Below are 26,727 nucleotides of genomic sequence, written 5' to 3' on the forward strand. Positions count from 1 at the left end.
ATTGTCTTGGCTATTCCTGAACCTTTACTGTTTCAGATAAATTTGTCAAGTTCCACAAAGTGAGGATTCATTTCTAAAGCTAATGTTGCTATTGTAGAATCGCTATATATTAACATAATTTCAGTCTTTTCCAGCACTTGGAATTCTTCCCACAGAGTGAGAACCTGACAGTCCAGCAACTGGCTGCAGGGAAGCCTTAGGGCAGGTACAGGAATGCAGCACATCATTCCATAACACATGTAACCAGTCCAGATATATTTTGTAGACTAACTTGAGGTAGATAATTCACACCAGAGGGAGAGGTGGCGTGTGTGTTTGTGAGAGAGAGAGAGAGAGAGAGAGAGAGAGAGAGAGAAAGAGAGAAATAAAAAAACATCTTGAGCCTTTAGCTTGAAACACTCTAACTTCCCAGAGGATTCTGCTTCTGTTTGACCCAGGCAGCTACTGAGGGAATTCCAACATGGCATGACGATGAACACAGACTTGCCTCAAAAGGTGGAAACTGAGGAAAGTTTCTGAGTTACTATTAAGACCTAAGCATTTTTCAGTTTAGAAGCAGAGCCATCAGTCAACCATGACCTCTATGAAACACAATATAATCCAGTGCTAGTGGCAGAATGGTGTATTCTTTGCCTCCTCAGAAAGGCATGGCATACATAATTCAAACACAACAAATCCATGATGGCCATCACAACTTTGACAGGGATAGTTATATAACATTTGTTAAACAATATAGAATTTTAGCTGTTTCATAAGTGTACAAGACCTGGTCATATACATCGGGGGAAAGAAAAGCATGTATATGTACACACACACACACATACACATTTTTCACCAGTACAATAGTATATATGTACTATAAGAGCTCATTTAACATATGCCAATTTTGGCTTCATGGTGACCAAATTGTGGCAAAAATAAATTAGATATGCTGGAATACTCATTAGTATGGCCTAGAAAATTAACACAAAAAGAACCAACTGCTTTTTAAAACAATCTTTGGTGGCATGTTAAAGGGGTCAGACTTCAGCATGAGGAGAAAACAGCCAATGAGAAATGTCTCTAAATTACAAGATTTAATAAAAAATCTTCAAGCCTTAATATTCTTAAAAAAAAAAAAAGTCACCCAAATTAATCCTAGGGGTCTTGAGGCATGATCTATAAACTAACAGGACCCTCTGTAACATAATTATTAATGACTATTTTTAAACACACTTAAAACATAATTAAAAATAAAACAGTAAATCACAATCTCCTTTAAAAGTCCTATAAAATACCAAATTTTAAAATTACGCAAAATCTTACAGCTTAAAGTCAAAAAAAGAATTATACAGTTCTGGGAATAAAGACTTTAAAAATATTTTGGTCAACTCAAATATCTAAGTTCCATCACCCATCTGTGATCTGCTTGATGTCTTTGGGCTTGGCACGGGGCTGGCTCAGGTGATGTCAAAAGCACTTGCAAATAAAATAAGAGGCACTTGAAAATCACGTCTTCTGTTATGGGAGAGGAGTGGGCAGCAGCTTTTAAACGAGGTTGAATTCCCTCAGGTTTAGTTGTAGAATTGTATCTTTGACAGCTGCAAACACAAAGCGGATATTCTCTGTATCTGTAGCACATGTGAAGTGGGAGTAGATGACTTTCTCTTTGTCAGGATTCTGATCTTGGTAGAGCTTCAAGATAAAGTCTCTGGCAGCTTTGACATCCTGCTTTGGTCCTAGTCACAAATGCAATTAGAGGAATAAAGAAAAAATTAGAGAAATAAAAACTCACCACCACGTCCTTTCAAGAACTATGTGTAAGGTACTATTGTTATTTGGTCTATCTTTATTTCTTTGACCTATCTTTATTTCGAGTGATAGTCTACATGAAGCGTTATTTTTGTCTCTCATTATGAACCTGTAAAATAGTGGTATTTCAAAGTGTTATCTGGTATCGGGAAATTGTACTTTAAGGTGACTTGGACCACTTTTAAAGAGAAATAACCCATATTAACTAATACAGACAGACAGCTGTGGGCTAAGAGAGGGAAATGGACGAAAAGGAACATTATTAGGCTGGTTTTAAAGCTTGAGAGCTCTATGCTACACAACCAGTGTGATTAATAACAGAGGAGAGGAGGGAGCTAAAATACGAATCCTCTAAATCAGGAGTCCCCAATCCCGTTAAGAACCAGGCTGCAAAGTCCATATATTTGTCCTTCTTTATGGCTGCATAATATTCCATTGTGTATATGTACCACATTTTCTTTATCCAATCCAGCTTCGATGGGCAACACAGTTGGTTCTGTTTTTGCTATTGTGAATAGAGCTGCTGCAAACATACGTGTGCAGGTATCTTTTTTTTAGAATGATTTGAGTTCCTCCGGGTATATTCCCAATAGGGGAATTGCTGGGTCATATGGAAAGTCAATTTCTAGTCCCTTCAGAAATCACCACACTGTCTTCCAAAGAGGTTGTACAAATTGGATGGATTTGGAGCCGATCATCCTCAGTGATTTATCACAGAAACAAAGAACTGAGTTCCATATGTTCTCATTCATAAGGTGACCTTGAACAATTGTAATGCCATAAGAAAGCTATTGGCAGTAGTGGAAAACTGTCAGGGGAAGTGGGGGGTGGGACTGGCAGTTGGTGGAAACTGCTAGGGGAGGGAAGGGCATACCTTGTCAACAGGAGTACCTGCATGATCAGTGTTTGTATACATAACCCTGAACTGTACCCCACATCTTTATAATAAATAAATAAATTTAAAAAAATAAAGAGGCTTTAAGTAAAAACAATAACAACAACAAAAAGAACCAGGCTGCGCAGCAGGAGGTGAGTGGCAGGCAAGCTTCATCTGTATTTAGAGCAGTTCCCCATCACTCAAATACCTCCTCACCTCCTCCTGTTAGATCAGCGACAGCATTAGATCCTCATAGGAGTGTGAACCCTATTGTGAACTGGGCATGTGTGAGATCTAGGTTGTGCACTCCATATGAGAATCTAGTGCCTGATGATCTCAGGTGGTGCGGAGGTGGTGATGGGGAGCGGCTGCAAATAGAGATTAACATTAACAGTGAGGTATGACTGCACCTCCTCCCCTCTCCTTGCCCCCTAGCGTCCATGCAAAAAGTGTCTTCCGTGAAACCGTCCTCTAATGCCAAAAAAGGTTGAGGACTGCCGCTCTAAGTATAAATGTCAAACTTAGACCTCATGTACTAGAAATAATTAGCAGCGTGAGGGCATGAAAAGGCTCCCGCTTTGGACAGGTTATGTATCAAGAACTCGAGAGTCCACCCTGTGTCTGGGAAAGGGGATGCCATGCTGTAACCTACACGTAAGGAGCGCCAGGTATGCTGACCGGCAGGGAACGCAAAGAAAGATCAGGCAGAGTCTCTGCCCTGGAGGAGCAGACGATGTCTAATAATGGCCCACAGTGTGACGATGGCCAAGAGCAAGGGGAGCCAGGCTGCCAAGGGAGCAGAGGAAGGGAGGTCGGGAAGGCTTCCCAGAGAAGGAGAAACCTGAGCTGGGCTTTGGAGAGCAAAGTGGAGTCAGTGAAGGGAGTTGGCAAGTGTGTTCCAGGTGCCGAGAGAGGAGAGCGTGAAGGTACCGAGGCGAAAACCCGCAGTGGTGCCACCAGAGCTTCCACTCTAAAGTGGGATTGTGGGGACAGGCGGTTCCCGGCAGATCAGGGAGGCACGGTATACTCTGAACTGATGCCCAGAAGGTGGACAACAACAGCACAGAAACACTGTCCACAAGATGGACACTTACCTGTGTATTCTGGGAAGTAGCTAATTAGATGGGAATACATGATCTTCTCTTCCAAAAGATCCTTCTTGTTTAAGAACAAAATCACAGATGAATTCAGAAACCAAGGGTAGGTGATGATGGTTTTAAACAAGGCTTTGCTCTCTTCCATGCGGTTCTAAGGGAGAGGCAAGGGACTTGGGATAAACTAGAAAGGAAATGATACTTGGGAAGCAACATGCCAAATCGCAGGTCCCATCTACCTGCCCTCTCGTCCTGCTGTGGCTTTCTCAGTCATCATCTCGTGAGCACCTGAGACCCACCGGCACCAGGCCTCCCACTTCTGTTTGTCCCCCCCCTCCCCCTTACTCACCGCCCTCTTCTGGATTCTCTTTCCTGTAGCACCCCAACTCCTCTGTAGCCCGAAACTCACATGTCAGGAAATAAGAACCCCTTTAGTGCAACTTGGAGAAGGAAGATTCACACCCACATTGGACAGGGGCCTTCTGTGTCACTTAATTGTTGAGATTACCAAGTGGAGAAATGCCAGCTTCAGACCTCATATTACCACTACGGCTGGGCGTGGGCTTCCATAACTGGGCCTCAGGAGTCATGGGACCTGGGAGGATGGAGGGAAGGCTCTTCCAGAAAGGCTACTGCCCTCAGAAATACTCGATGTGGCAGAGAAGGGAACCAGTGTTACTGCGCACCTACCCTGGGCCACACTTGCCAAGCGGAGCTGTGTCCCCATTTAATGGATATACATACTATTGCTCTGAGTGTTTCAATAACTTTCCCAAGCCTACATCATCGTGGGATCTGGTGACATTCATGTAGAAGGACAGTAATAATTTCTAAACATTAGACATTAGCAAGAAAATTTTAAGTGCCCCTAATTTACAGAGAGTACATACAAATCTTATCTGGTAATAATACCTGTTCTAGATAACATTCTTCTCTCTCCTAAGTATTTCTAAGAGGAAACAAGAACTTCCTTCCCATTTTTTAAAAAAAATTGTTTTTTACAGGTGAGGTCTCACTCTGTCACACAGGCTGGGGTGTAGTGCCATGATCACAGCTCATTGCAAACTTGAACTCCTGGGCTCAAGCAATCTTTAGCCTTAGCCTCCTTAGTTGCTGGACTCTAGACTCACACCACCAACCCAGCTTATTTTTAAAATTTTGTTCTAGAGATGAGATCTCGCTGTTTTGCCCAAGCTGGTCTCGAACTCCTGGACTCAAGTGATCCTCCCACCTCAGTCTCCCACAGTGCTGGGAGTATAGGTATGAGCCTCAGTGCTGGCCAGAACTTCCCTTTAAGGAGGGAAGACATCAGACTGAAGACATCTGAGCTCAGCATATGCACTCCAGAGGGACAAGGCATAATCTCTAAATCTAAAACTCCCAGACACCCGGGCTCGGACCCCAATTCAATACATTTTGGGGGATGAAGATCTGGAATGTATTATCAGAGAAGTAACCCCTCCCCTGTTTTTAAATCTTCTTTAAAATGTATTGTGATCTTATTAATAATGATCTCCAAGGAAACACAATACATGAAAAAATTCCTATGCAGCATACCCAGTGGACAAAATACATATCTATAACCAGGAGGGGACATCTGGAGTGGCCGCTACTTAATTTTTCTCTAAATACCTTGTGATTTCTAGAAGAGAAAATGTTTAATTTCTAAGCATACTGGGCTGAGATAATGGTCCCTTGTGCACTTGACTAATCTTTGGAGTTTCCCAAGAAACATCACAAGAATTCCTGAAACAAATGAGAAGCTAATTTTTTATATTGATAACTGGATGTCTTTTCTTTAAGAAAAAAAAAATCCCCACTTGGGAGGGCTGGGCGGCAGCCAAGGTTTCTGTTCTTTGCACAATGACACAATTAAATGGGTTAATCCTCCACTAATTAGGTAATGTAGCTGTGTTCCTCAGAGAAAAGTCTGCTCTCAAGAAATACAAGATACAATTTGTTATAGTTATTGCCTAAGTCTGGATGGAGTTCTTTATAGATTTACTGTCATGCTTTGGAAACAAGACATTTTTCTAAAAGGTCAAGAGGTCTAGTGCACGTTCAGGGGGAAAGACTCTGAGGAGTGAGTATTCTACAGAAACTACCCCCAACCTTACAAGGAAGTGACGAGCTGCTCCTCTTCCCTTTCTGGGAGATCCGGCTAATGGAATTGAATCCAGCCAGCATGATGGCAGCTCTGAAGGGACACCGAGTGCCAGCCCCAGCATCTCTGAATGAGATCCTCCCAGGGGAAGTGAAGGCAGATGCAGTCCCAGACAGTCCCAGAACTGCTCCAAGCAGCCGGCACCACAGCCCATGCCAATGCCACTAGGGCCCTAATTAGGGAACACCATGGCCTATGGAGGCTGGGAAACCTGTGCTCAGGTTAAGTCTATTAGATGTGTAGGTTGCTCAACTTTGCATTCGAATCCCTGTAGGGCTTGGAAAAGAGAGCCCCAAGCTAAACTCAGTAAATATGAATCTCTAGTGTGGGGTTCAAGAGATGGTATTTTTAAGCCAAGCACGGTGGCTCACACCTGTAATCCCAGCACTTTAAGAGACAGAGGCAAGAGGACTACCTTAGCCCAGGGGTTTGAGACCAACCTGCACAACGTGGCAAGACCTCGCCTCTACAATAATGAATTAAAAAAAAAAAAAATAGGCCAGGTGAGGTGGCCAGCAGTGCATTAGACTCACCTTCTAAACACCCCCAAACCTGTTATCCCAGCACTTTGGGAAGCCGAGGCAAGAGCATTGCCTGAGTCCCGGGGTTTGAGACCAGCCTGGGCAACTTGGTGAGACCTCATCTCTACAATAAACCAAAAAATTAGCCGGGCATGGTGGTGTGTGCCTGTAGTTCCAGCTACTTAGAAGACTGAGAAGGATAGAATAGCCGGAGCCCTGCACGTTGAGGCTGCGGTGGCCATGAGTGTGCCACTGCACTCCAGCCTGGGCAACAGAGTGAGACTCTAATTCAAAAAATAAAAATAAAAAATAAAAAAAGAGGCCGGGCTCAGTGGCTCAGCCTATAATCCCAGCATTTTGGTGAGACTTCATCTCTACAATAAATAAATTTTAAAAATTAGTCAGGCGTGGTAGCTCCGGCTACTTGGAAGGCTGAGGTGGAAGGATCACCAGAGCCCAGCAGATCTTGGCCGTGAGTATGCCACTGCACTCCAGCCTGGGCGACAGAGTAAGACTCCAACTCAAAATAAAAATAAAAATAAAAAAATTATCCAGGCGTGGTGGCATGCACCTGTAGATCCAGTTACTTTGAAAGCTGAGGTGGAAGGATCACCTGAGCCCAGCAGGTCGATGGTGGGATGGCCATGAGTGTGCCACTGCACTCCAGCCTGGGTGACAGAGGGACACTCTGACTCAAAATAATAACAACAACAACAACAATAATAATAATAATAATGCTCCCCAGGTGATTCCACTATGCTGCCAAGGATGAGAACCTTTGCTTGTGGGTGGTTTCTAACCTCAGCAGTGCATTAGACTCACCTTCTAAACACCCCCAAGTTCAGGCCACATCTACCACCAGTGAAATCAGAATCTCTGGGGTTGGACTTGGGCACTGGTTTTTCTTTAGGTTCTTCAGGGAATTCCAAGTGTGCATCCGAGTTTGAGAGCCAGGGTTCCAGGCCAATGATTCTCAAATTTGCATATGTATGTGAGTTTCCAGAGAGCTTGTTAGGATGTAGAGTCTGATGCAGTCAGTCTGGCTTGAGTCAGAAGGTCTGCATTTCTAACAAGCACCCAGCTGATGGAGCAGCAAGGCTAGTGAACCCAACAAAGAGGGTCTATTGCCTGGCCTGGCTGGCTTCTTGGAAGCCACAGAAACAGGTCTCTGGCTTCCACAGCTACGGCAACTCCCCACCTGGCATACCTCATTGTCACACTCAGCCAGGACCTGGTCATATTCGCTCAGGGCAACCAAGAAAATAATGGAGGTGACACTCTCAAAGCAGTGAATCCATTTCCGTCTCTCAGAGCGCTGGCCACCAACATCCACCATCCTGTTCCAAGAAAACACAGACCCTTCAAAGACTGGAAGACACGACTCTTTGGGGGGAAAGGACATGAATCATTAAACCATGAACATCAGTGCTCTTTGGGGCCCTTGATCATTTGTAAGAGCGAAAACGGTCCCACGTGTAAAATGTTTGAACACCACTGCTTTAGGCAACGAGGATCCATGCGAGGGTTCCTAGCAAAGGAGGCACGGAATATCAAGGAAGTTTCTGAGGACAGATGTAGAGGTGACTCCGGTGGGGACATTGGCTAGAAAGTGCTGCAGTAGTCCAGTCAGAAAGCACAAACATCCACACTTGGGTTCTGACCCGACCACCGCAGGGTCCCAGGACACCACACACAAAAGGGCTGGAAAGGCAAGCACCCTGCAGGCTGTGCACCCATTTTTGTTGTCATGGAGCCTCTAATTTATTCACAAATCCTTAATGCGCTGGCTGGATGCTACTCCTTCTCCCCCTTAAAGACCCACAAGGGTCCTCTGTCCACTATGGAAATCCAAAGCTTTTCTGTGTGTCTTTGGGAAAGATCTCATGGATCAGTGCTCCAGGGGCCAGATGGTTTACAGAAATGTGTCAAGTGGGCCTCATTAAGATACAAAAGTATGCACTGCAGGAGAGCCAAGGTCTGTCACAGGGAGAGCTGTCACATAGCTGCAGCCAACCTGCAGGACTAGATGCAGATTCACAATGACCAGAGCCCCTATCTTTTACAGAGAAACAATACATCCAATGTTTTAAGTGAAGTTTTCCTTTTTTTTTTTTCAGTGAAGGTCTTGCTCTGTCGCCCAGGCTAAAGTGCAGTGGCACGATCATGGAGATTACTGCAACCTCGACCTACTGGGCTCAGGTGATCCTTCTGCCTTAGCCTCCCAAGTTACTGGAACTACAGGCATGCACCACCATGCCTGGCTAATTTTTGTAGAGACGAGTTCTCATTGTATTGCTTAGGCTGGTCAGTTCTTAAATGTTAGCACAAAAGTTTGTCGTTGTTTTATAGCACCGAGTGGGCCAAGAAAAATACACAGTGAGCCACAGACAGCCCATTAGCTGCTAAGTCACCCACCCTCTACCACGCCTCACCCCTTCACACACGTACCTAATCTCGGAAGACACGCCACCAGTGTGATTAAGCAGCCCACAAGTCAACCCCCACCCCCTGCCTCCGCCAGGACCGTTATCTAGAAAAGTGCTGGAAAGAAAACTAAAAACCAAACCCTGCCCTTGAACCATGTCCTAGGGGTGCAGCCTCTCTTGCAATGATGTGTTCACGGGTGGCTGGCCCACCTCACAGCAGGGAAGAGCTGGAAAGGGACATTGCAATTATCAAGAGGTTGAGTTTGAAGAAGCCATTCTGTAAAGGTCTCAGTTTCAAAGCTCAGAATTCTTCAGCCAAAAAGATCTCACTAGGGGAGGTACTCTGAGCTGTAAAGTAATGGATGTCATGGGTGGAGGCTGTGAAACCCGTTCACCAGACTCTAGAAAAGAATGCAAAACCCACTCATCGGAGCCGAAGGAGGATAAACTTGGAAGAAATAAGTCTTAGGCCGGGTGCAATGGCTCATATCTGTAATCCTAGCGCTTTGGGAGGCCAAGGTGGGAGGATCGCTTGAGCCCAAGAGTTTGAGACCAGCCTGGGCAGCATAGCAAGACCCCACCTCTACGAAGAAAAAAAAAAGGAAAAATTAGGTGCACATAGTGGCACACCCCTGTAGTTTCAGTATCTCGGGAGGCTGAGGTGGAAGGAGGTTGAGGCCGAGCCAAGGAGGTTGAGGCTGAGCCTAGGAGGTTGAGGCTACTGTGAGCTGTGATGGTGCCACTGCACTCCAGCCTGGGCGATGAAACAAAACATAAACAAAACCCTTGGGAGCCCCCCTGAGAAATTTTGGAAGTTGAAAAAAGCAGTTGATTCTGAAAAGGTTTAGATAAATTCACGGGCACAGGGGCGACCATTAAAATTGGGACCTGCTAACAAAGATGCAGGTTATCTACTGAGGACTGGACACAACAATTCTAGATGAGAGAAGCACTGAGACAGAATTGGAAATAAGACCGGAGGTGGGAGGACTGGCTTTGTGTTGTCTCAACTAGGAAAGCATTGTAACAATTGTCAGGAGGAATGCGGGACATCAAAATGCTCTGAAATTTGCAGTGCCATGCATATGTGCTATATTCTTCTTCCTCTTCTTCTTTTTTTTTTTTTTTTTACCATAATTAAATGCAGTGAAGATCTTAGGTCATCCTAAAAGTATTTCCTACATTTGCAAGTGGAAATTCATACATTTTTTACATGGCAGTGAGTGATTTGTGTATATTATGTAATTTTGATACACATTTTCTGTATTGATTCTTAGTTTTTATAGGGATACATGTTGGAGAGGGAAATAGAGAGGAAGAGGAGCATTATTCAACTCTAGGAAACAGAAATCAATAATCACTGTTCAATTTGGGGGTTACAGAAACATACGTCTTTGTGTGTGTGTGTGAGTGTGTGTTCCATGTAAGAATGATTCCAGTTTCCAGTGAGGAAGCTCTTCTTCTCCAGGGGTACTGGGGAGTGGCCTCTGTCCACGTGTCCATTCCAGGACTGAGACCACCACAGCTCCAAATACGGTCGCTCGGCCCTAAGAGTTGGAACCCCCTGCTGAAGAATAACACGTTCAAGAAAACGTTTGGGGGCTTCCACGCCTGGGCAGACCGTCTTCGTGGAGCGCGCTGGGGAGACCGTCTTACCGGAAGATGATGTTCTCCAGGTCAAACGGGTACTCGATGATGCCGGTGGTGGGCACGCGGACACGGAGCACGTCTTGCTGCGTGGGCACAAACATGGGCGTGGCGATGCGCTCGATATCAGTCAGGTAGCTGCGACGTTAGAGAGCAAGGGACTGAGACTCCTTTGAGAGAAGGGAGCGATGTCCACCCTCCTCTCGGAAGTCACCCCAGCTCGCAGGGAACCCCCCCCCCCAGACACGGGGATTCCATCCGTGGCTTTCTGGAGAGCCAGCTCTGGGCCAGGCCTCCCCACGCCTCCCATGGCTGTTTTGAAGACCGTGGATCAGAAGCTCTTTCGTGAGCCTCCTGGGAAATCCACAGAGCGCTCCATCTCTTCTCCCTGGGTTCTCAGCCACATCTATTTGGCTGGCGAGGGAGACAGCAGGGCCGGAAGGGCTAGGATGCTGGAAACGTCTGGCACTGACTCCCCATCTGTCCTCCTCTTTCCAGAGACCCTTCTCCCTCCCACTCGCCCTCATCCAAGAAGGGGATGCCGCCCTCTAGGGTTTTTGCTCAATGGATTCAATACAGTCCCTAAGAAAATATATATACATAAAACAGGCCAAGGAGAAATTCAAAATAACAGCCACAAGAAGTTTTCCTGTTAAAGACACTGGGAAACTAAATATCTCCTAAAATAACCCAAAACTTGCCTTAGATTATTTTTGGCCATATATTAAAGCCCTAAGCTTAAAACAGATCCTTTTTTTTTTTTCTGTAGTAAAAACAAGTAAATACTCTTTATAAAAACACGAAGGCCTTCATGAAAGATATTGTTTAGTAAAATAACTGTAGCTCAGGCCCTGGCCAAAAACGAAGTTGAAGATTCAGAGACTGCCCTTGCAAGCCAGGGCGGGCCCTGCCTCCTGCCTCCACAGCCCAGATGTCAGAGGCTGAGCGGGTCGGCAGGAAGGGAAACCAAGAGGTCACAGGCAAATCCTGCTCATCCATGCAGCCTTTGGCTGGAGAAGCAGAGCTCTAGGACAGCCTTACACAACCCCAGTCCCACACAGACACGGAGCTGTGATGGTGCCCCTGCACTCCAGTCTTACCACTGTTTCACTGTACTTACATGTGTGATTATTTGTTGTGTACTGGCTTGCTCTCCCAGACAGTCCCTGAGAGCAGAGAGCTTCAGTTGTGCCTGCAGCCCTTGCCACAGGGCCTGGCACTCTGTAAGCACCCATAGCATTTTTGTGAAACGAATGCACGTCCAGTAGCAGACATCGCCAGCAGAGCGACTGAGAACCACTGAGGCAGACCCGGGATACGCATGGGGCCTCGAGTCCCGGCAGTTCCAGAGGTTGGGTGACTGTCTGAGTGAAGAGAGCTGTTTTCTCTGTGGCGGCCCTGTCCACCACTGCCGCTCCCCACCTCCCTTTCTTGCCCCAATTTTCAGGGCTACTTGGAATTCGACAGCAATTCTGGTGCGTCTTTTCCAAAAATATCCGCATCAAGAGCCCAAGCCTGTGCCCGGGGCCTTCACAGAAGCAATAACACTAGGCCGCCTCAGGGAAGGGTCAGGAATGCCATGACTATCTTTGACTCTGAGGTGTCCCTGGCTCCTCAGGCTGTCCAAGGCAGTCTGTTCCTCCTCCTTGGGACACTTTCTCCCTTCCATCTCTTTTCTATGCTGATCTACACCTTACAGTGTTCCTGTAATTATATTGGATATGCCATCTGTGATTAATAACATTAAACTCTCAGCCTGGGATAAACACCAAAGGAAAGCCATTAAAACCACAGGAGGCTGGGTGAGGTGGCTCACACCTGTAATTCCAGCACTGTGGGAGGCCGAGGCAAGAGGATTGCCCAGGAGTTTGAGACCAGCCTGGGCAACATAGCGAGACCTCTTTTCTACAAAAAAATCAAAAAAATTAGCTGGGCGTGATATCTCAAGCCTGTAGTCCCAGCTACTTGGGAGGCTGAAGTGGGCAGATCACCTGAGTCCGGGAGGTTGAGGCTGTGATGATGTCACTGCTGGACAACAGAATGAGACTCCAATAAAAAATAAAAAATAAGAATAAAAAAACAGACGACATTTCTGGTTTTCTCTCCTTCCCACTTGCCAAAGCCCGCTCAGAGTGCTGACAGCCCCTGAAGGGAAGGCGGTGAGTCTGGGAAAGGATTTCCAGGCCCTCCGAGGATGGGAGATGATTTGAGGTAGGTGAGAAAGAGCAATACTGCAGAAGCCGGAATCACTGCCCCTTCAAGGAGGACGGAGATCAAGCTATTTACCCAGTGACCAGGCTGGAGGAGGCATTGCCTAGGGAAATTCTTAAGGTAATGAAAATCTGTGATCTCAGTGGGACAGTTTGCATTCAGGACCATCTAAATATAATAAGTATTTTCAGCTTCAAGGATGAGTGATTTAAAACTTGAGTGTTATGGATCCAAAACACAGTGTAGGCCTTCACAGGTCAATAAACAATCAACACAGGGGTTGGTAAGACCAAACTTCCTGTGTGCCGGGATTGCAAACACCCATCATGCCCACCAGAGAGCAGCACAAGACCAGCAGCTGACAGGCCCGTGACACTGCTAGTCTAAACTTGTGATTTTTCAGATTTTAGAGCCATTTGACCTGCCATCTTCTGATGGGGAAACCAGAAAGGCAGAAGGATACGGGAAAGATGGAAAGTGGAAGCCAGAAGCAAGTGTATTCCTTGTTTAAATCAGATAACTTCAGCATCCCGCGTGAGATCAGTGCTACTAAAGGGAGCCCCAAATTCGATTGTGTCATTGGAAACCACAGGCTTAGAACTCAGTGAGAAAGGGCAAGTGTGGGCAAGAGGAGAGATCTGGGAGGTGGTATGGAAACCAAGAAGTCAGGGGGATACAGAGAAGGGGAGGCGTCCCCGAGCGTTGCATCTCAGCAGGAAGCTTCTTTGATGCATAAGCCAGTTTGCCTGGAAATCCCCAGGCAGCCATGGCTGGCCGGGACTCACTATTTGGCAGAGTCTGACAGCTGGTACTCCCTCCTCCTGTCGTAACACTCCTGGATTCCTGGATCCTGCCAGAGCTTCTTGATGGCCTCCACCTGGTCCCTGGAGAGTGAGGAGACCTTGTCCACTTCCACCTCTCTGATCATCTGGGCGTTTTCCTACTCCAAGCAAAGAGAAGCTCTCATTAGGTGAGGAAAGGGAAGGCTAACCACTGGCGATTTGGGGACAAAGATTGCCATGGCACGTGGATCCAGGGAGATCTTACCAGGAGCTGGCGTGTGGTGGGTGCCCTCCCACGGGCTGCTCACAGCCCCATCGCTCACTGTGGCCACGCTGAGTGGGGATGGCATGGCGGCTCAGCTCAGAGGAGAGAGTCAGGAAAACCAGAGCAGTGTGGCTTTCACTCCCAGAACTGTTCTGGGCTGATTTCACCAACATTCAACACCCAGTAGTGAATAAAGAGACACTGGCAAACTTGACTTCCTCATTGACACGCTACTCATTTGAGGATCTACATAGCCAATGGAGCAATTTAAAATGAACTATTATTATGATGCATGCCACAGTAAGGCATGGGTGGTAGAAGCAGAGGTCTACCTGGGTGCAGACAGTCAGAGAGTGCGTTGGCTTTAGGAAGCTGAAAAGCAACAATGTTAACTCATCATCTGTCTGCTTTTTCTTTCTTTAAAAAAAAAATGTGTCCGGGCACAGTGGCGCATGCCTGTAATCCCAGCACTTTGAGAGGCCGAGGCAGGAGAATTGCTTGAGTACTGGAGTTTGAGACCAGCTTGGGCGACATAGTGAGACCTGTCTCTATAAAAAAATTTTTTTAAATTAGCTGGACATAGTGGTGCACACTTGTAGTCCCAGCTATTCAGGAGGCTGAGGAGGGAGAATGCCTTGAGTCCAGGAGTTTGAGGCTGTGGTGAGCCATGATCATGCCACTGCCCTCCAGTCTAGGTGACAGAGTGAGACCCCCAACTCAAAAAAAAAAATGTTTAAACTTAGTGGCTCATGCCTGTAGTACCAGCTATTTGAGAGGCTGAGCAGGAGGATTGCTTGAGGCTGGGACTTCGAGACCAACCTGGACAACATAGTGAGACTCCTTTCTCTACTATATATATTTTTTTCTTTAAATAGATTTTAATTTTTAGAACAGCTTTAGGTTCACAGCAAACTGGAGTGTTTCCATACAGTCTGCTTTTATTATCAGAGTCACTGATAAAACTCTTTCCCATTCTCCCATTGCATCCCCTTCCCACACCACTGATTACTATAAATTATTATAGCTATTATCACCATGCTTATTAAATAATTATTGCTCTAATACTGTCGCTCTATGGTCACAGTCATTGCCAAGGTCATTATCACTGTAATTATTACTGTTGTAGCAGTTAACATTTATTGGCCATGGACTGCATGTGCCAAGGACATATACATCATCTCATTTAATCAGTGAAAGGCTAGCATGAGCCAGAAATCTTTGGAAACTTTAGAAACAAAAATGCTAAGGCTGGCCTGCATCCAAAACATTTTCATGTGCTGGCCACAGACTCAGCCTCCCTTCTTTGGCTGCAAATTGCAGTAGAAAAGCGAATCCTGGCAGGAGAAATGGGCCCAGGCTCTCCTTCCTCTCCCTCTTTGTACATCTAGCAGCAATTACATCACCACGCAGAGCTGGCTACTTGCTGGCAGCTGTGAGTCAGCAAAGCATCTGTTTGGTAGCTGTGTGTGATCGCAAGTGCATATGGTACCCCCTGAAAAGTTTTGATCTTGCGTTTATTCTTGTGACCATCCCCCAAAAGGCCAGAGCAAAGGAAGATCTTACAGGTTCAACTTGGCTCAGACTAAAACCAAAGGCTCTGATTACATCGAAGACTTTGCTCCCACATACACCCATCACAAAGGTGGATATAAACTCTCCCCACAGACTGCAGGATCCTCAGGCAGGCAGGGTCTCAAACAAGGCACAGGCAGGGTGGGTTTGTGGGAAGTGCCCTGGACCAGGAAGCAGGACCCTGAGTTCTAAGTTGTGCAGTTGGAACTTTTGAGGACCCTGATAAGTTACCTGCCTCGGTGACCTCATTTGTAAAACAAACCAGTGATTTTCAGGGGAGCCAGGATTATAAAGTATTACTCAAATCTAGGTAGGATTAGCTTTTGTTACTGTAGCAGATTACTAATAACTATTTCTTGTTTGCAAAAACAGGGCACATTGGTAGCCCCTAATTCCACCCAGCACATCACATGGCCTATCCTTGGCCAGGCAGGATGATGAACAGAGATCCTGGGCAGCGTCTCTCTGAGCAGAAGAGCTGTCTCTGCTTCCTCCCACTTCAGCCACCCTCTCTCTCCTCCCAAGTAGGTCAGCTGTGCTGAGCTCCACCCTCTAAGGGTAAAATATCTCTTTTTCCTCTCTGTCCATACATCAAGCCAGGAAATGATACGGTGGGGAAGGGGGGAGAGGATGCAGAGTCAATGTCTTATTTGTCCTCAGATTTCCCAGAGCCTAGCTCAGTGCCTGGCAAATAATAGGTGCCTTTTATTGATGTGTGTATTCAAGAAACGTTTGTGATGCACATAAAGCTTATCTGATAGAAAATAAGAGCAAAGGCGGAATGACAGAAGCCCATGTGATCCCGGTGGGAGCGCTTAGGAGCCATGGGCAGTTTCTCAGAGGAAGCAACGCTTGGTGACTCTTGGTCAGTTTGTCTTCCTAGCTCTGGCCCTGAGACCCTCAGCATCCTTGCTTCTTGTGGCTCGTGCCTCTGTGGCAACTCTCCTAATTGAACTGTTCGGTTCAGCCTGAGTGCCAAGAGTTAGTGCTGCAGCAGTCATCAGGGATGTGACAAATATATTTCTACCTCTCCTCCTTACAAATGCAGTGCAGGATTGTACTTTAAGGTAAGTGAAACATGAGGGGAAATCACTTCTGTCTCTTCTGGGGAGAAACTTTAAAAGCCAGTGAGTAATGCAGAAGCATGAGACAAGATAGAGCCCCATCACCCAGGGCTTCTAATGACTATGAGGAGCAGAGATGCCCTCACCTGCCATATGGGATAGTAGTGTGAGTGAGAAATCAACCTGTATGTTATAATCAACACAAGTTAAGTGAGCTGAACTTTAGGGCAGTTTGTTTCACAGCATAACCTACCGCATGTATCCTGACTGATACATGTTGCAGTGGATAACCCCAGCCTCTGGTTCTTCCAGTACAGAGAAAAAGTGGATACCAAAATGGGTAACAAAGAGAAATGCAAGCTTCTGTTTATTTTATTTTATGTTAGCCAGAGTCTCACTCTGCGGCCCCAGCTGGAGTGCAGTGGAATGCTCATGGCTACCACAGCCTCGAGCTGCTGGACTCAGGCAATCCTCCCGCCTCAGCCTTCCAAAAGTAGCTGAAGCCACAGGTGCACGCCTTCACACCTGGTTAATTTTTTTATTTATTGTAGAGACAAGGTCTTGCCAAATTGCCCAGGTTGGTCTCAAATCCCTGGGCTCAGGCAATCCTCTTGCCTCTGCCTCCGAAAGTGCTGGGATTATAGGAGTGAGCCGCTGTGCCTGGCTGAAAATTTCTACATAGGCTTTTGAGGGATGGAAGCTGGGGAGAAGGTGACATGACCTCTCCGGTAACTAAGGGAACTCAGCCAGAAGAAAAAGACATAGTGTCTATTCAGTCAGACTGGGTAATTTATTTTTAAAAAGAGGCTTATTTTGGGCCCATGGTTCTAGAGGATACTGGCATCTGCTCACCCTCTGGTGAGACCTCAGGGAGCTTTTCCTCATGGCAGAAGACATGGGAAGCCTCGTCACATGGTGAGAAGAGGAGAGAGAGGGAGGGAGAGAGAAGGAAGTTCCAGGCTCTTTTAGACAACCAGCTCTTCTGTGAACTCACTCATTGCTAAGGGGAGGGCACCATTATGGAGAGATCGCCCCCATAATCCAATCACCCCCTACTAGGGTCCCACCTCTAACATGGGGATCACATTTCAACATGAGATTTGGAGGGGACAGCCATCCCAACTGTATCACCAGGTGAAGGGAGTTTGGGGGAATCTGACTTGAAAGAAGAGGAGAGACCAGGCTCCTTGGAAACCTGACAGTAGAAACAGTTTGGAACAGACTACACTCCAGAGGCCCAGGAGTATTCCGAGTCCCAAAGTCTCCGCTCTGTCATTGGTTCTTCCTAGTTGGTTTTCCTACCTGTCAAGATCAGGTTAAAAAAAAAAAAGCAAACGTCTTATTTAAAAACAATTTAAGGCTTGCAAAACTGGTACAAAGACTTGCCCTATGCCTTTCAAGATTGGTGAAATGTTAACAACGGTCTACCTCGCTTTAGCTTTCATCCCCTCCCCTCTGCGCATGTGCACATGACATTCACACACTCACACAAACCAACACTCACAGATGCTTTCTCTCTGCAATCCCGCAATACTTGAGAGTAAGGGACAGACACCGTGCCTCTTTCTCTAAAGACTTCAGTGTCATCTCTTACCAACAAGGATATTCTCCTGCATGATCTCAGTATAACTATCAAAATCAGGAAACGAACACTGACACAACTTATTATCTCTATTTCAGACCTTATCCAAAGTTTGACATGTGCTCAGGAATGTCCTTTATCTGGCCTGGGGGCCCAAGGTAGGGTCACATGTGGTATTTGGTGGTTGTATTTCTCTAGTCTCCATTTATCCAGAAAAGCTCTTCTGTCCGAGAAGTCATTTTTGTCACTCTGAACAAGAGTGGCCTGGTGAGGGTCTCCTCTTTAGTCATAAGGTGTTACAAGAACAACTGGTAGAGAGAGTGATGCCTGAGGCCCCAGAGAATGTTCCAGGAGCAAGTATTAGGAAGGGCATGGTGGAATGAGGGCAAGAGTGCTCTGTTATCTTTGTCTAAATGATTAGAATGTTCAATTCCAATCAAACACTGGAATATAGAATATGTAGGAGATAAACGACTTGGTACTCCGTCAACAACATCTGTGTATCCCAAGCATGGCGTCTGGTGCAGACGCCCCTCTGACTTGGTTATACAGGCTCACAATCGGCACGTGGGCATTTTGATGGGTATGTTCAAAATGCCTCAACAGTGCGCACACGCTCAAGGCAAGGAAGAGGCCCTCATACATTGTGGGGAAACTTTGATGTCATTGAAGACTGGCTTCTTCATCTCACACAAAGGGGACAGAGAGTCGGAAGGGAGGAGGTGGGGAAGATGGTGGCTGAGCCAGTGGGACTATGTGAGTCCCCTGTGAGTGAGTAAGTGTATGGATGATTTTGTGTATGTGCTGGTGAGCAAGTGGGCATGTGTGTGGCTGACAGAGTGAGGACTAGGGAGCTAGTGGCCAGGGGGCTCTCCTGGTGTAGCAGCTGGTGCCACAGTGTCTGGGCTTGGACCCTAGTGAATCCCGAGACGCAGAAGCACCATATTCTCTTTCTTTTCTTTCTTTCTGCCGGAAACCAGCTCCAGCCAGGTTCAGGGTACACTAAAGGTGGAGATAGCATCGGCGATTGGGGGGAAGAAGAAAGAGAAAGAGAAAGAGAGAGAGAGAGAGAAAGAGACTGGACTCCAGTCTAGTGCAGAAGCCATGTGTGTTATTGGGAATTACAACGGGTCTTTTATACACAAAGTCAGATGTGGGAGGGGCGTCCCCCACCCACCAGAAACCTTAATCCATGAAAACTTAATCAATGATGATAATCTTAAAATCCCATAACAAAGGATAACCTAATCCATGACTAACATATTCTATAAACCTTTTTCATCCTAAGCTGATTGATTTATGCCAAGTTAAACAATTCTATAGAGGCTTAAGTATTTACTTTACAAGCGAAAGTGGCATATCCCAGAATGTTTGGAATGTGGCCCAGTCCAAAGTTCACAGTGGGCTACCTGCAAGTAACCCAGCCGCATTCTTTCAACAAAATGGCTGTCTTCTAAAACTATATTCTACAATTTACACCTTCAATAAATCCTAAGATCATGACCCAGAAGCCTGTGACTAATACTAAGGCTTTTAGATGTGATAAGAGTTTGAATTATAAGTTGTGTGAAAGCCGAAACTGCAGTTTGTGGAAGAATGGGAGCAATGAGCTTCCAAAGTTAGCTTGTGTTTGTCCCGGTCTCAGAGTTTTTATGTTTTGAGCTCACCGGAGCTTAATCTGGTTAGTGCTGAGTAGAAAGGGGGAGGAAATGGGGTCAAATAGCTCCTGAACACATCCTAGCGGTCTCGGGGTCAACGGCCCTTCCTGATCCCTAACGCTCATTGGGCCTCCATGGCTGGCTCCCAACATCTTTCTTCTTTTTTTAATCAACAAACCCTCCCTGGCAAGAAAATGCCAGGAGAGACTGTCTAAGTGGAGCTCGTGAGTGGGTGGCCAGGCCCCTGGTGCAACAGCAGGTGCTGCAGGTTCTCTACTTCATCCCTGGCTCTTTTGGGGTCACAGAAGGGGAGCACCATTGTTTTTTCAAAACAGACAAAAGTTTTCCTTTGGAATAGTGGCAGGGAAACACTATTGCCCCAGGTACTTCCTCACCATTGAAGCAGGAGAGAGAAGGCTCTGGGCTTTGCCTCATCACTTCAGCACCTTGCAGGGTGCTGGAAGGGGCTGTGGATGGAGTCCAGAGGCAAGTTTCTGTGGAAGAGGAAAAGAGAGGAACCCCACCACCAGATTGAAGGTGGGGCAGGAAAGTGCTCCAAATTGCTCACCATGGACCAACAGATCCAATCTCTATGACTGGCAGATCAACTACTTAGGGCTTGATCATGGACCAAAGGGAATATCCTGAGAGCACAAACCTCAGAGGGACCTGACAAGTGCTGAGTTCCAGGTACCCACTCTCTATCCTTATCCAGCTGTGGGTCAAAGGGTGAGGCCAGAAAAGGATGAGGAAGGACTCCAAAAAAGATCATTGGTGAGTCCGAGACTGACACAAACCCCCTCCTTCCCAGCAATCCTCTGAACGTCAGACCCACACAGGTGAGCCATGACTGAGAGAGACAAACCCAGGCTGAACCTGGATGTCAGTTGCAATAGGAGAGCTCCATTCCAGGACAGACCTGACTGTGGCACCCCAGTGAGAGTGCATACCTGGGGAAGAGACAATCCTGCACCTTCCCATCAGAGATCTCCCTGATCATACGAGAGTGGGAGGGGAGGCCTACAGGCCCACCCACCTTCACTGTCCTTCCTCCTTCCCTGCTTCATTCCCTGAGGAGAGAGTGAAAGAGGTGGCTCTGGAGGAGAGACCTGATTAGAGGAACAATTGCAGAGCCTGCCACAAGAGAGCAGGTTTTTTTGTTTGTTTTTGTTTTTTAAATTTTCAATTTTTTTTTATTAAAAAAATTTTTTTGACTGTTTGCTTGTTAGTTCATCTATTGTTTAAATATTTTTCCTTTGTGCATGAATGTGTATGTGAGGGTTTGATCTGCATCCCTCACCCCTCAAATTTTTTTTTTTAATTTTTCTTTTCTTTTTCTGTTTCTTTCTTCTTTTGTCATTTTCTGGTTTTTGTGTGTGTGTGTATGTGAATAATTGAGTGTTCATATTTCAATTTTGTTGTTGGTCGTGGGTTTTGTTCTTTTGTTCTTCTGGGTCTTTTTACATTCATTTTGTATAGTTTGAGGGGAATGTCAGTAGACGTGTGAGCGTTCGACCTGAATCCCTTTTTTTTCCTTTCTGTTTTTCTTCTCTATTCATTTTGTGCTAGGTGTGTGTGTGTTTAGTTTTCTTGGGAGCCTTTTTATTGCTGATTGTTTTGTTTCACTTTGTTGTTATTCCAGTTTGTTTTGGAGTGTGTGTATATGTGTTTAATTGCTTTTGCATTGGTTTCTGCTTTGCATAATCATATAGACTGGTAGTGGGGAGTGGGACTCAGGGAACACATACCATAATAAGTGAACACTTTAATTTGCAAGTGGTATCTGATTCTTAGCGCCCCATCTCCCACTTTATTCAAATTTTGAAAACTACAAGAAACAGCAAACCTTCCCATCCACCATCCTATTTCAAAATAGAACAAACCCTGAGCCTGGATCAGGGAAGTATAGAGGTCTGAGCAAACATCAGAGGAGAAAGCCTCTTCCACTGACACTCTATAACAGAACTAAAGAGAAAAATAAGAGATCTGTCACAAATGAGGAAAAGCCAAAGGAAGGCCTCAGGCAATTCAAGTGTACCAAAGACAAAACTCCTGAAAAATCAGACTTGGTGCCCAAACAATTGAGGTCACCAAAGACTGTCCCCAGAATATGACAGGGATTAGGGAATGGTTGGAAAGAGTGAATAGGACTCAAGAAAGACAAGATGCGACACTGAAAGAACTTGTAACAGAGATTTTGACAATAAAAAATTTCATCCAGGAAATAAATAACAAGATGACAAGCATGGAAAGCAGAATTAATCTAGCTGAAGAAAGAATCTCAGAACTTGAAGACCAGAACATAGAATTAACCCAATCTGTAAAAAACATAGAAAGAAGACTCGGAAAGAAAGAACAAAGCCTACAAGAGATGTGTGATTATATCAAGAGGTCAAACCTACACCTTACTGGTATCCCAGAAGAGGAAAGGGAAATAGAGAACAACTTGGAGCAAGTATTCCAGGTAGTAATCCAAGAAAGCTTACCCCATCTCACCAGAGATGTGACCAGCCAGGAATAAGAGAACCCTCAAAAGACATCAAATGAGAAGACCAAACCCTAGACACATAGTAATTCGCTTACACAAAGTGGGCACAAAAGAAAAATTCCTAAAGGCAGTAAGAGAGAAAAGTCAGACTACTTACTGGGGAAAACCAATCAGAATAGCAGCAGACCTATCAGGAGAAGCACTACATTCAAGAAGGGACTAGAGTCCTATATTCAAAATCCTCAAAGATAAACAATTTAAACCAAGAATTTCTTATCCAACCAAGTTCAGCTTCATCGGTGATGAAGAATTAAAATCCTTCCCAGACATCTAATCCCTAAGAGATTATGCAGCTTCCAGACCAGCTCTACAGGAGACACTTATAAAGGTATTAAGCATAGAAGAAAGAAGAAAAAGATTGACCACACACTTCCCAAGAGAACAGCAGAGCACAGAATCAGCAGAGAATACAGCACAACAAGAAACTTGAAAACACACACATACATTAACTCCAAGGCCAAAAGAAAACAAGCAAGCCAGGCTTGGTGGCTCAGCCTGTAATCTTGTGCCTTGGGAGGCTGAGGTGAGTGGATTGCCTGAGTCTGTGGGTTTTACACCCGCCTGGGCAACGTGGTGAGACCTCATCTCTATAATAAATAAAAAATCAGCTGGGTGTGGTAGCGCGCACCTGTAGTTCCAGCTACTTGGAAGGCTGAGGTGGAAGGATCGCTGGAGGCCTGCAGGTCAAGGCTGTGGTGGCCGGGAGCGGCCACTGCACTCCAGTCTGGGCAACAGAGTGAGACTCCAACTCAAAAAAAAAAAGAAAGAAAGAAAAGAAAACAAGCAAACAAAGGAGAAACTTTATAAGAGCCTCATGACAGGGATAAACAATCATATTTCAATAATCAGCCTAAATGTAAATGGACTAAATGCACCACTAAAAAGACACAATGGCGGACTGGATTAAAAAACCATGACCCAACTATTTGCTGCATCCAGGAGGCTCATCTCACTTCAAGGGACACACAGACTCCAAGTCAAAGGTTGGAAAACAAGTTTCCAGGCAAATGGATCACAAAAGAAAGCAGGAGTTGCAATCTTAATATCAGACAAAAGAATCTTTAAGCTATCAAAAATTTTAAAAGATGCAAAAGGACACTACGTAATGATAAAAGTTCAATCTATCAACAAAAAATATCCATCCTCAACATATATGCACCCAACACAGGAGCACCAGCATTTATAAAACAACTACTAAGTAAACTAAAAAAAGATATTGATTCTAACACTATTATAGCAGGGGACTTGAATACCCCACTGACAGTACTAGATAGATCACTGAGGCAAAAAATCAACAAGGAGATCTAGAACCTAAACTTGACACTCGACCAAATGGACTTAATAGATACCTACAGATTATTCCACCCAACAACCACAGAATATACATTCTGCTCATCACCACATGGAACATACTCTAAGATTGATCACATCCTTGACCATAAATCAAGCACAAACAATTTCCATAAGGTTGAAATCTTGCCATGCACATTCTCAGCCCACAATGGAATAAAAATAAATATCAACATCAACAACACTTCCCCAAAGCCCAAAAAGACATGGACACTAAATAGCATGATGCTGAACAACTACTAGATCAACACTGAAATCAAAGCAGAAATTGAAATATTCCTGGGTACAAATGAAAATGAAGAAACGCCTTACCAAAACCTCTGGGATGCCCTGAAAGCAGTTATCAGAGGGGAATTTATATCTCTATGAGCATACATCAAGAAAATGGAAAGATCAGAAGTTGAGAGCTTAACAAATCACCTAAGGAAGCTGGAAAGAGAAGACCACCAAAACTCCAACTTAGCAGAAAAATCCAAATCACAAAAATAAGAGCCCAAATACGGGACATAGAAGACAAAAATATCATAGGAAACATCAACAAAACAAAAGGCTGATTCTTTGCAAGAATTAGCAAGATTGATAGGCCCCTAGCCAGAATGACCACGAAAAAGAGAGAAAAAGCCCCAATAAACACAATCAGAAATAAAAAAGATCAAATCACAACTGACCCCAAAGAAATACAAGATTATCAGAGATTACTATGTACACCTGTATGGAAACAAACTTGATACCCTATATGAAATGGAGGACTTTCTGATATCACACAACCTTCTCAGGTTGAAACAAGAAGATATTGAGACACTAAATATGCCAATAACAACCCAGGAAATTGACTCTGTCATAAGAAAACTACCTACCAAAAAAAGCCCTGGACCGAATGGCTTTCCAGCAGAATTCTACAAAACATACAAGGAGGAACTGATACCAATCCTACTGAAAGTATTCCAAGCAATTGAGAAAGATGGAATTCTCCCCAAAGCATTTTACAAAGCTAACATCACAGTGATACCCAAACCGTGTAAAGATACAACAAAAAAAGAGAACTGCAGGCCAATATCCCTTATGAATGTAGATGCAAAAATCCTCAACAAGATTCTAGCAAATCGAATCCAAAACACATCTCAAAAATCATCCACCATGACCAAGTAGGCTTCATCCCCAGGATGCAGGGCTGGTTCAACATTCACAAGACCATAAATGTCATTAACTACAGCAACAGATGTAAAAACAAGAACCACATGATTATCTCATTAGATGCAGAAAAATATTTTGATAAAATTCAGCATCCTTTCTTGATAAAAACCCTCAAACATGTAGGAATAGATGGAGCATACCTGAAAATACCAAGTGACATCTACAGTAAACCCACAGCTAACATATTGCTAAATGGACAGAAGCTGGAAACATTTCCCTTGAAAACTGGAAAAAGACAAGTTTGCCCACTCTCACCCCTCTTGTTCAATATTGTGTTGGAAGTCCTAGCTTGAACAATTAGACAAGAGAAGGAAATCAGGGGTATCCAAATAGGAAAAGAGGAAGTCAAGTTATTGCTCTTTCCTGATGATATGATGTTATACTTTGAAAATCCAAGAGAATCTGTCAAAAACTGCTTGCACTGGTAAAGGACTTTGGCAAAGTCTCAGGGTACAAAATAAATGTACAGAAGACAGTTGCATTCATATACACCAACAACAAGCAGGCAGAGACCCAAATTAAAAACACAATCCCATTCACAAAAAATGAAATACCCAAAAAATGAAATACCTCAGCATCTTCCTAACACCAGAGAAGTGAAAGACCTTTACAATGAGAACTACAAAACGCTGCTCAAAGAAATCCAAGAAGACACAAACAAATGGAAAAATATTCCATGCTCATGGATAGGAAGAATCAACATTGTTAAGATGTCCATCCTACCAAAGGCAATCTACAGATTCAACGCAATACCCATTAAGTTACCAACATCATTCTTCTCAGACCTGGAAATGACAATACAGAAATTCATATGGAAACATAAAAGACCACGAGTAGCCAAAACAATCCTTAGCAAAAGAAACAAAGCAGGAAGTATCGCACTTCCAGACTTCAAACTTTACTATAAGGCTGCAGTAATCAAAACAACCTGGTATTGGTACAAGAACAGGCACATAGAGATTCTGGAAGCAAAGCCTCAATTCCTCAACCAACTCATCTTTGACAAAGCCTCCACCAACAACCACTGAGGAGAGGAGATCCTATTCAGTAAATGGTGCTGGGAAAGCTGGCTGACCACATGTAGAAGATTGAAACAGGATCCCTACCTATCACCATACAAAAAAAATTAACTCTAAATGGATCAAAGATCTAAACTTAAACCTCAAACTATAAGAATCTTAGAAAATGCAGGAGACACCCTTATGGAAATTGGAACTGGCAACCAGTTCTTATTCAGAATCCTAAAGGCCAATACCTTAAGAAATAAGATAGACAAGTGGGACCTCATCAAACTAACGAGCTTCTGCAAAGCAAAAGTAACCATCAAGAGAGTAGGGAGACAGCCCACAGAATGAACAAATATTTGCCAACTGTATATCTGACAAAGGCCTAACATCTAGGATCTACAAGGAACTCAAACGCATCGAAAGGGGAAAAAAATAGCCCCTTTAAAAAGTGGGCAAAAGACATGAATAGACACTTCTCAGAAGAAGATATACAAGCAGCCAACAGACACATGAAAAAAGTGCTCAGCCTCACTCATCATCAGAGAAATGCAAATCAAAACCACATTGAGATGCCACCTAACCCCAGTAAGAATGGCCATCATTAATAAACCAAACAACAACAGATGCTGGTGAGGATGTGGAGAAAAGGAACATTTCTACACTGCTGATGGGAATGCAAACTAGTGTAACCTCTTACCTCTTTGGAAGACAGTGTGGCAATTTCTGAAAGAACTAGAAATTGTCCTTCCATATGACCCAGCAATTCTCCTATTGGGAATATACCCAGAGGAACTCAAACCATTCTACAAAAAAGATACCTGATGCCAGGCTCAGTGGCTCAGCCTGTAATCCCGCGCCTTTGGGAGGCTGAGGTGAGTGGATTGCCTGAGCCCAGGGGTTCAGACCTGCCTGGGCAGCAAGACCTCGTCTCTACAATAAATCAAAAAATCAGCCGGGCGTGGTAGCGCATGCCT

General features: G+C 44.8%; 1 protein-coding gene across 1 annotated transcript in view; it reads right to left on the bottom strand.

Moving 5' to 3' along the window:
• Positions 1–613: 613 nt before the first annotated feature.
• Positions 614–26,727, bottom strand: part of GNA14 (G protein subunit alpha 14) — a 230,786-nt gene continuing 204,672 nt past the window's right edge. Inside the window, exons 3-7 of the mRNA XM_008056071.1 lie at positions 13,517–13,671; positions 10,530–10,658; positions 7,655–7,784; positions 3,763–3,916; positions 614–1,718 (exon numbers count right to left, since the gene is read on the bottom strand). Of these exons, the coding sequence (XP_008054262.1) occupies positions 1,528–1,718; positions 3,763–3,916; positions 7,655–7,784; positions 10,530–10,658; positions 13,517–13,671 (759 nt within the window). The 3' untranslated portion in view covers positions 614–1,527. The remainder of the gene's footprint in view (positions 1,719–3,762; positions 3,917–7,654; positions 7,785–10,529; positions 10,659–13,516; positions 13,672–26,727) is intronic.

The sequence above is a fragment of the Carlito syrichta genome, unplaced genomic scaffold (assembly GCF_000164805.1).
Source record: "Carlito syrichta isolate Samal-C Ts95f unplaced genomic scaffold, Tarsius_syrichta-2.0.1 Scaffold302089, whole genome shotgun sequence".
Classification (NCBI taxonomy): Eukaryota; Metazoa; Chordata; class Mammalia; order Primates; family Tarsiidae; genus Carlito; species Carlito syrichta.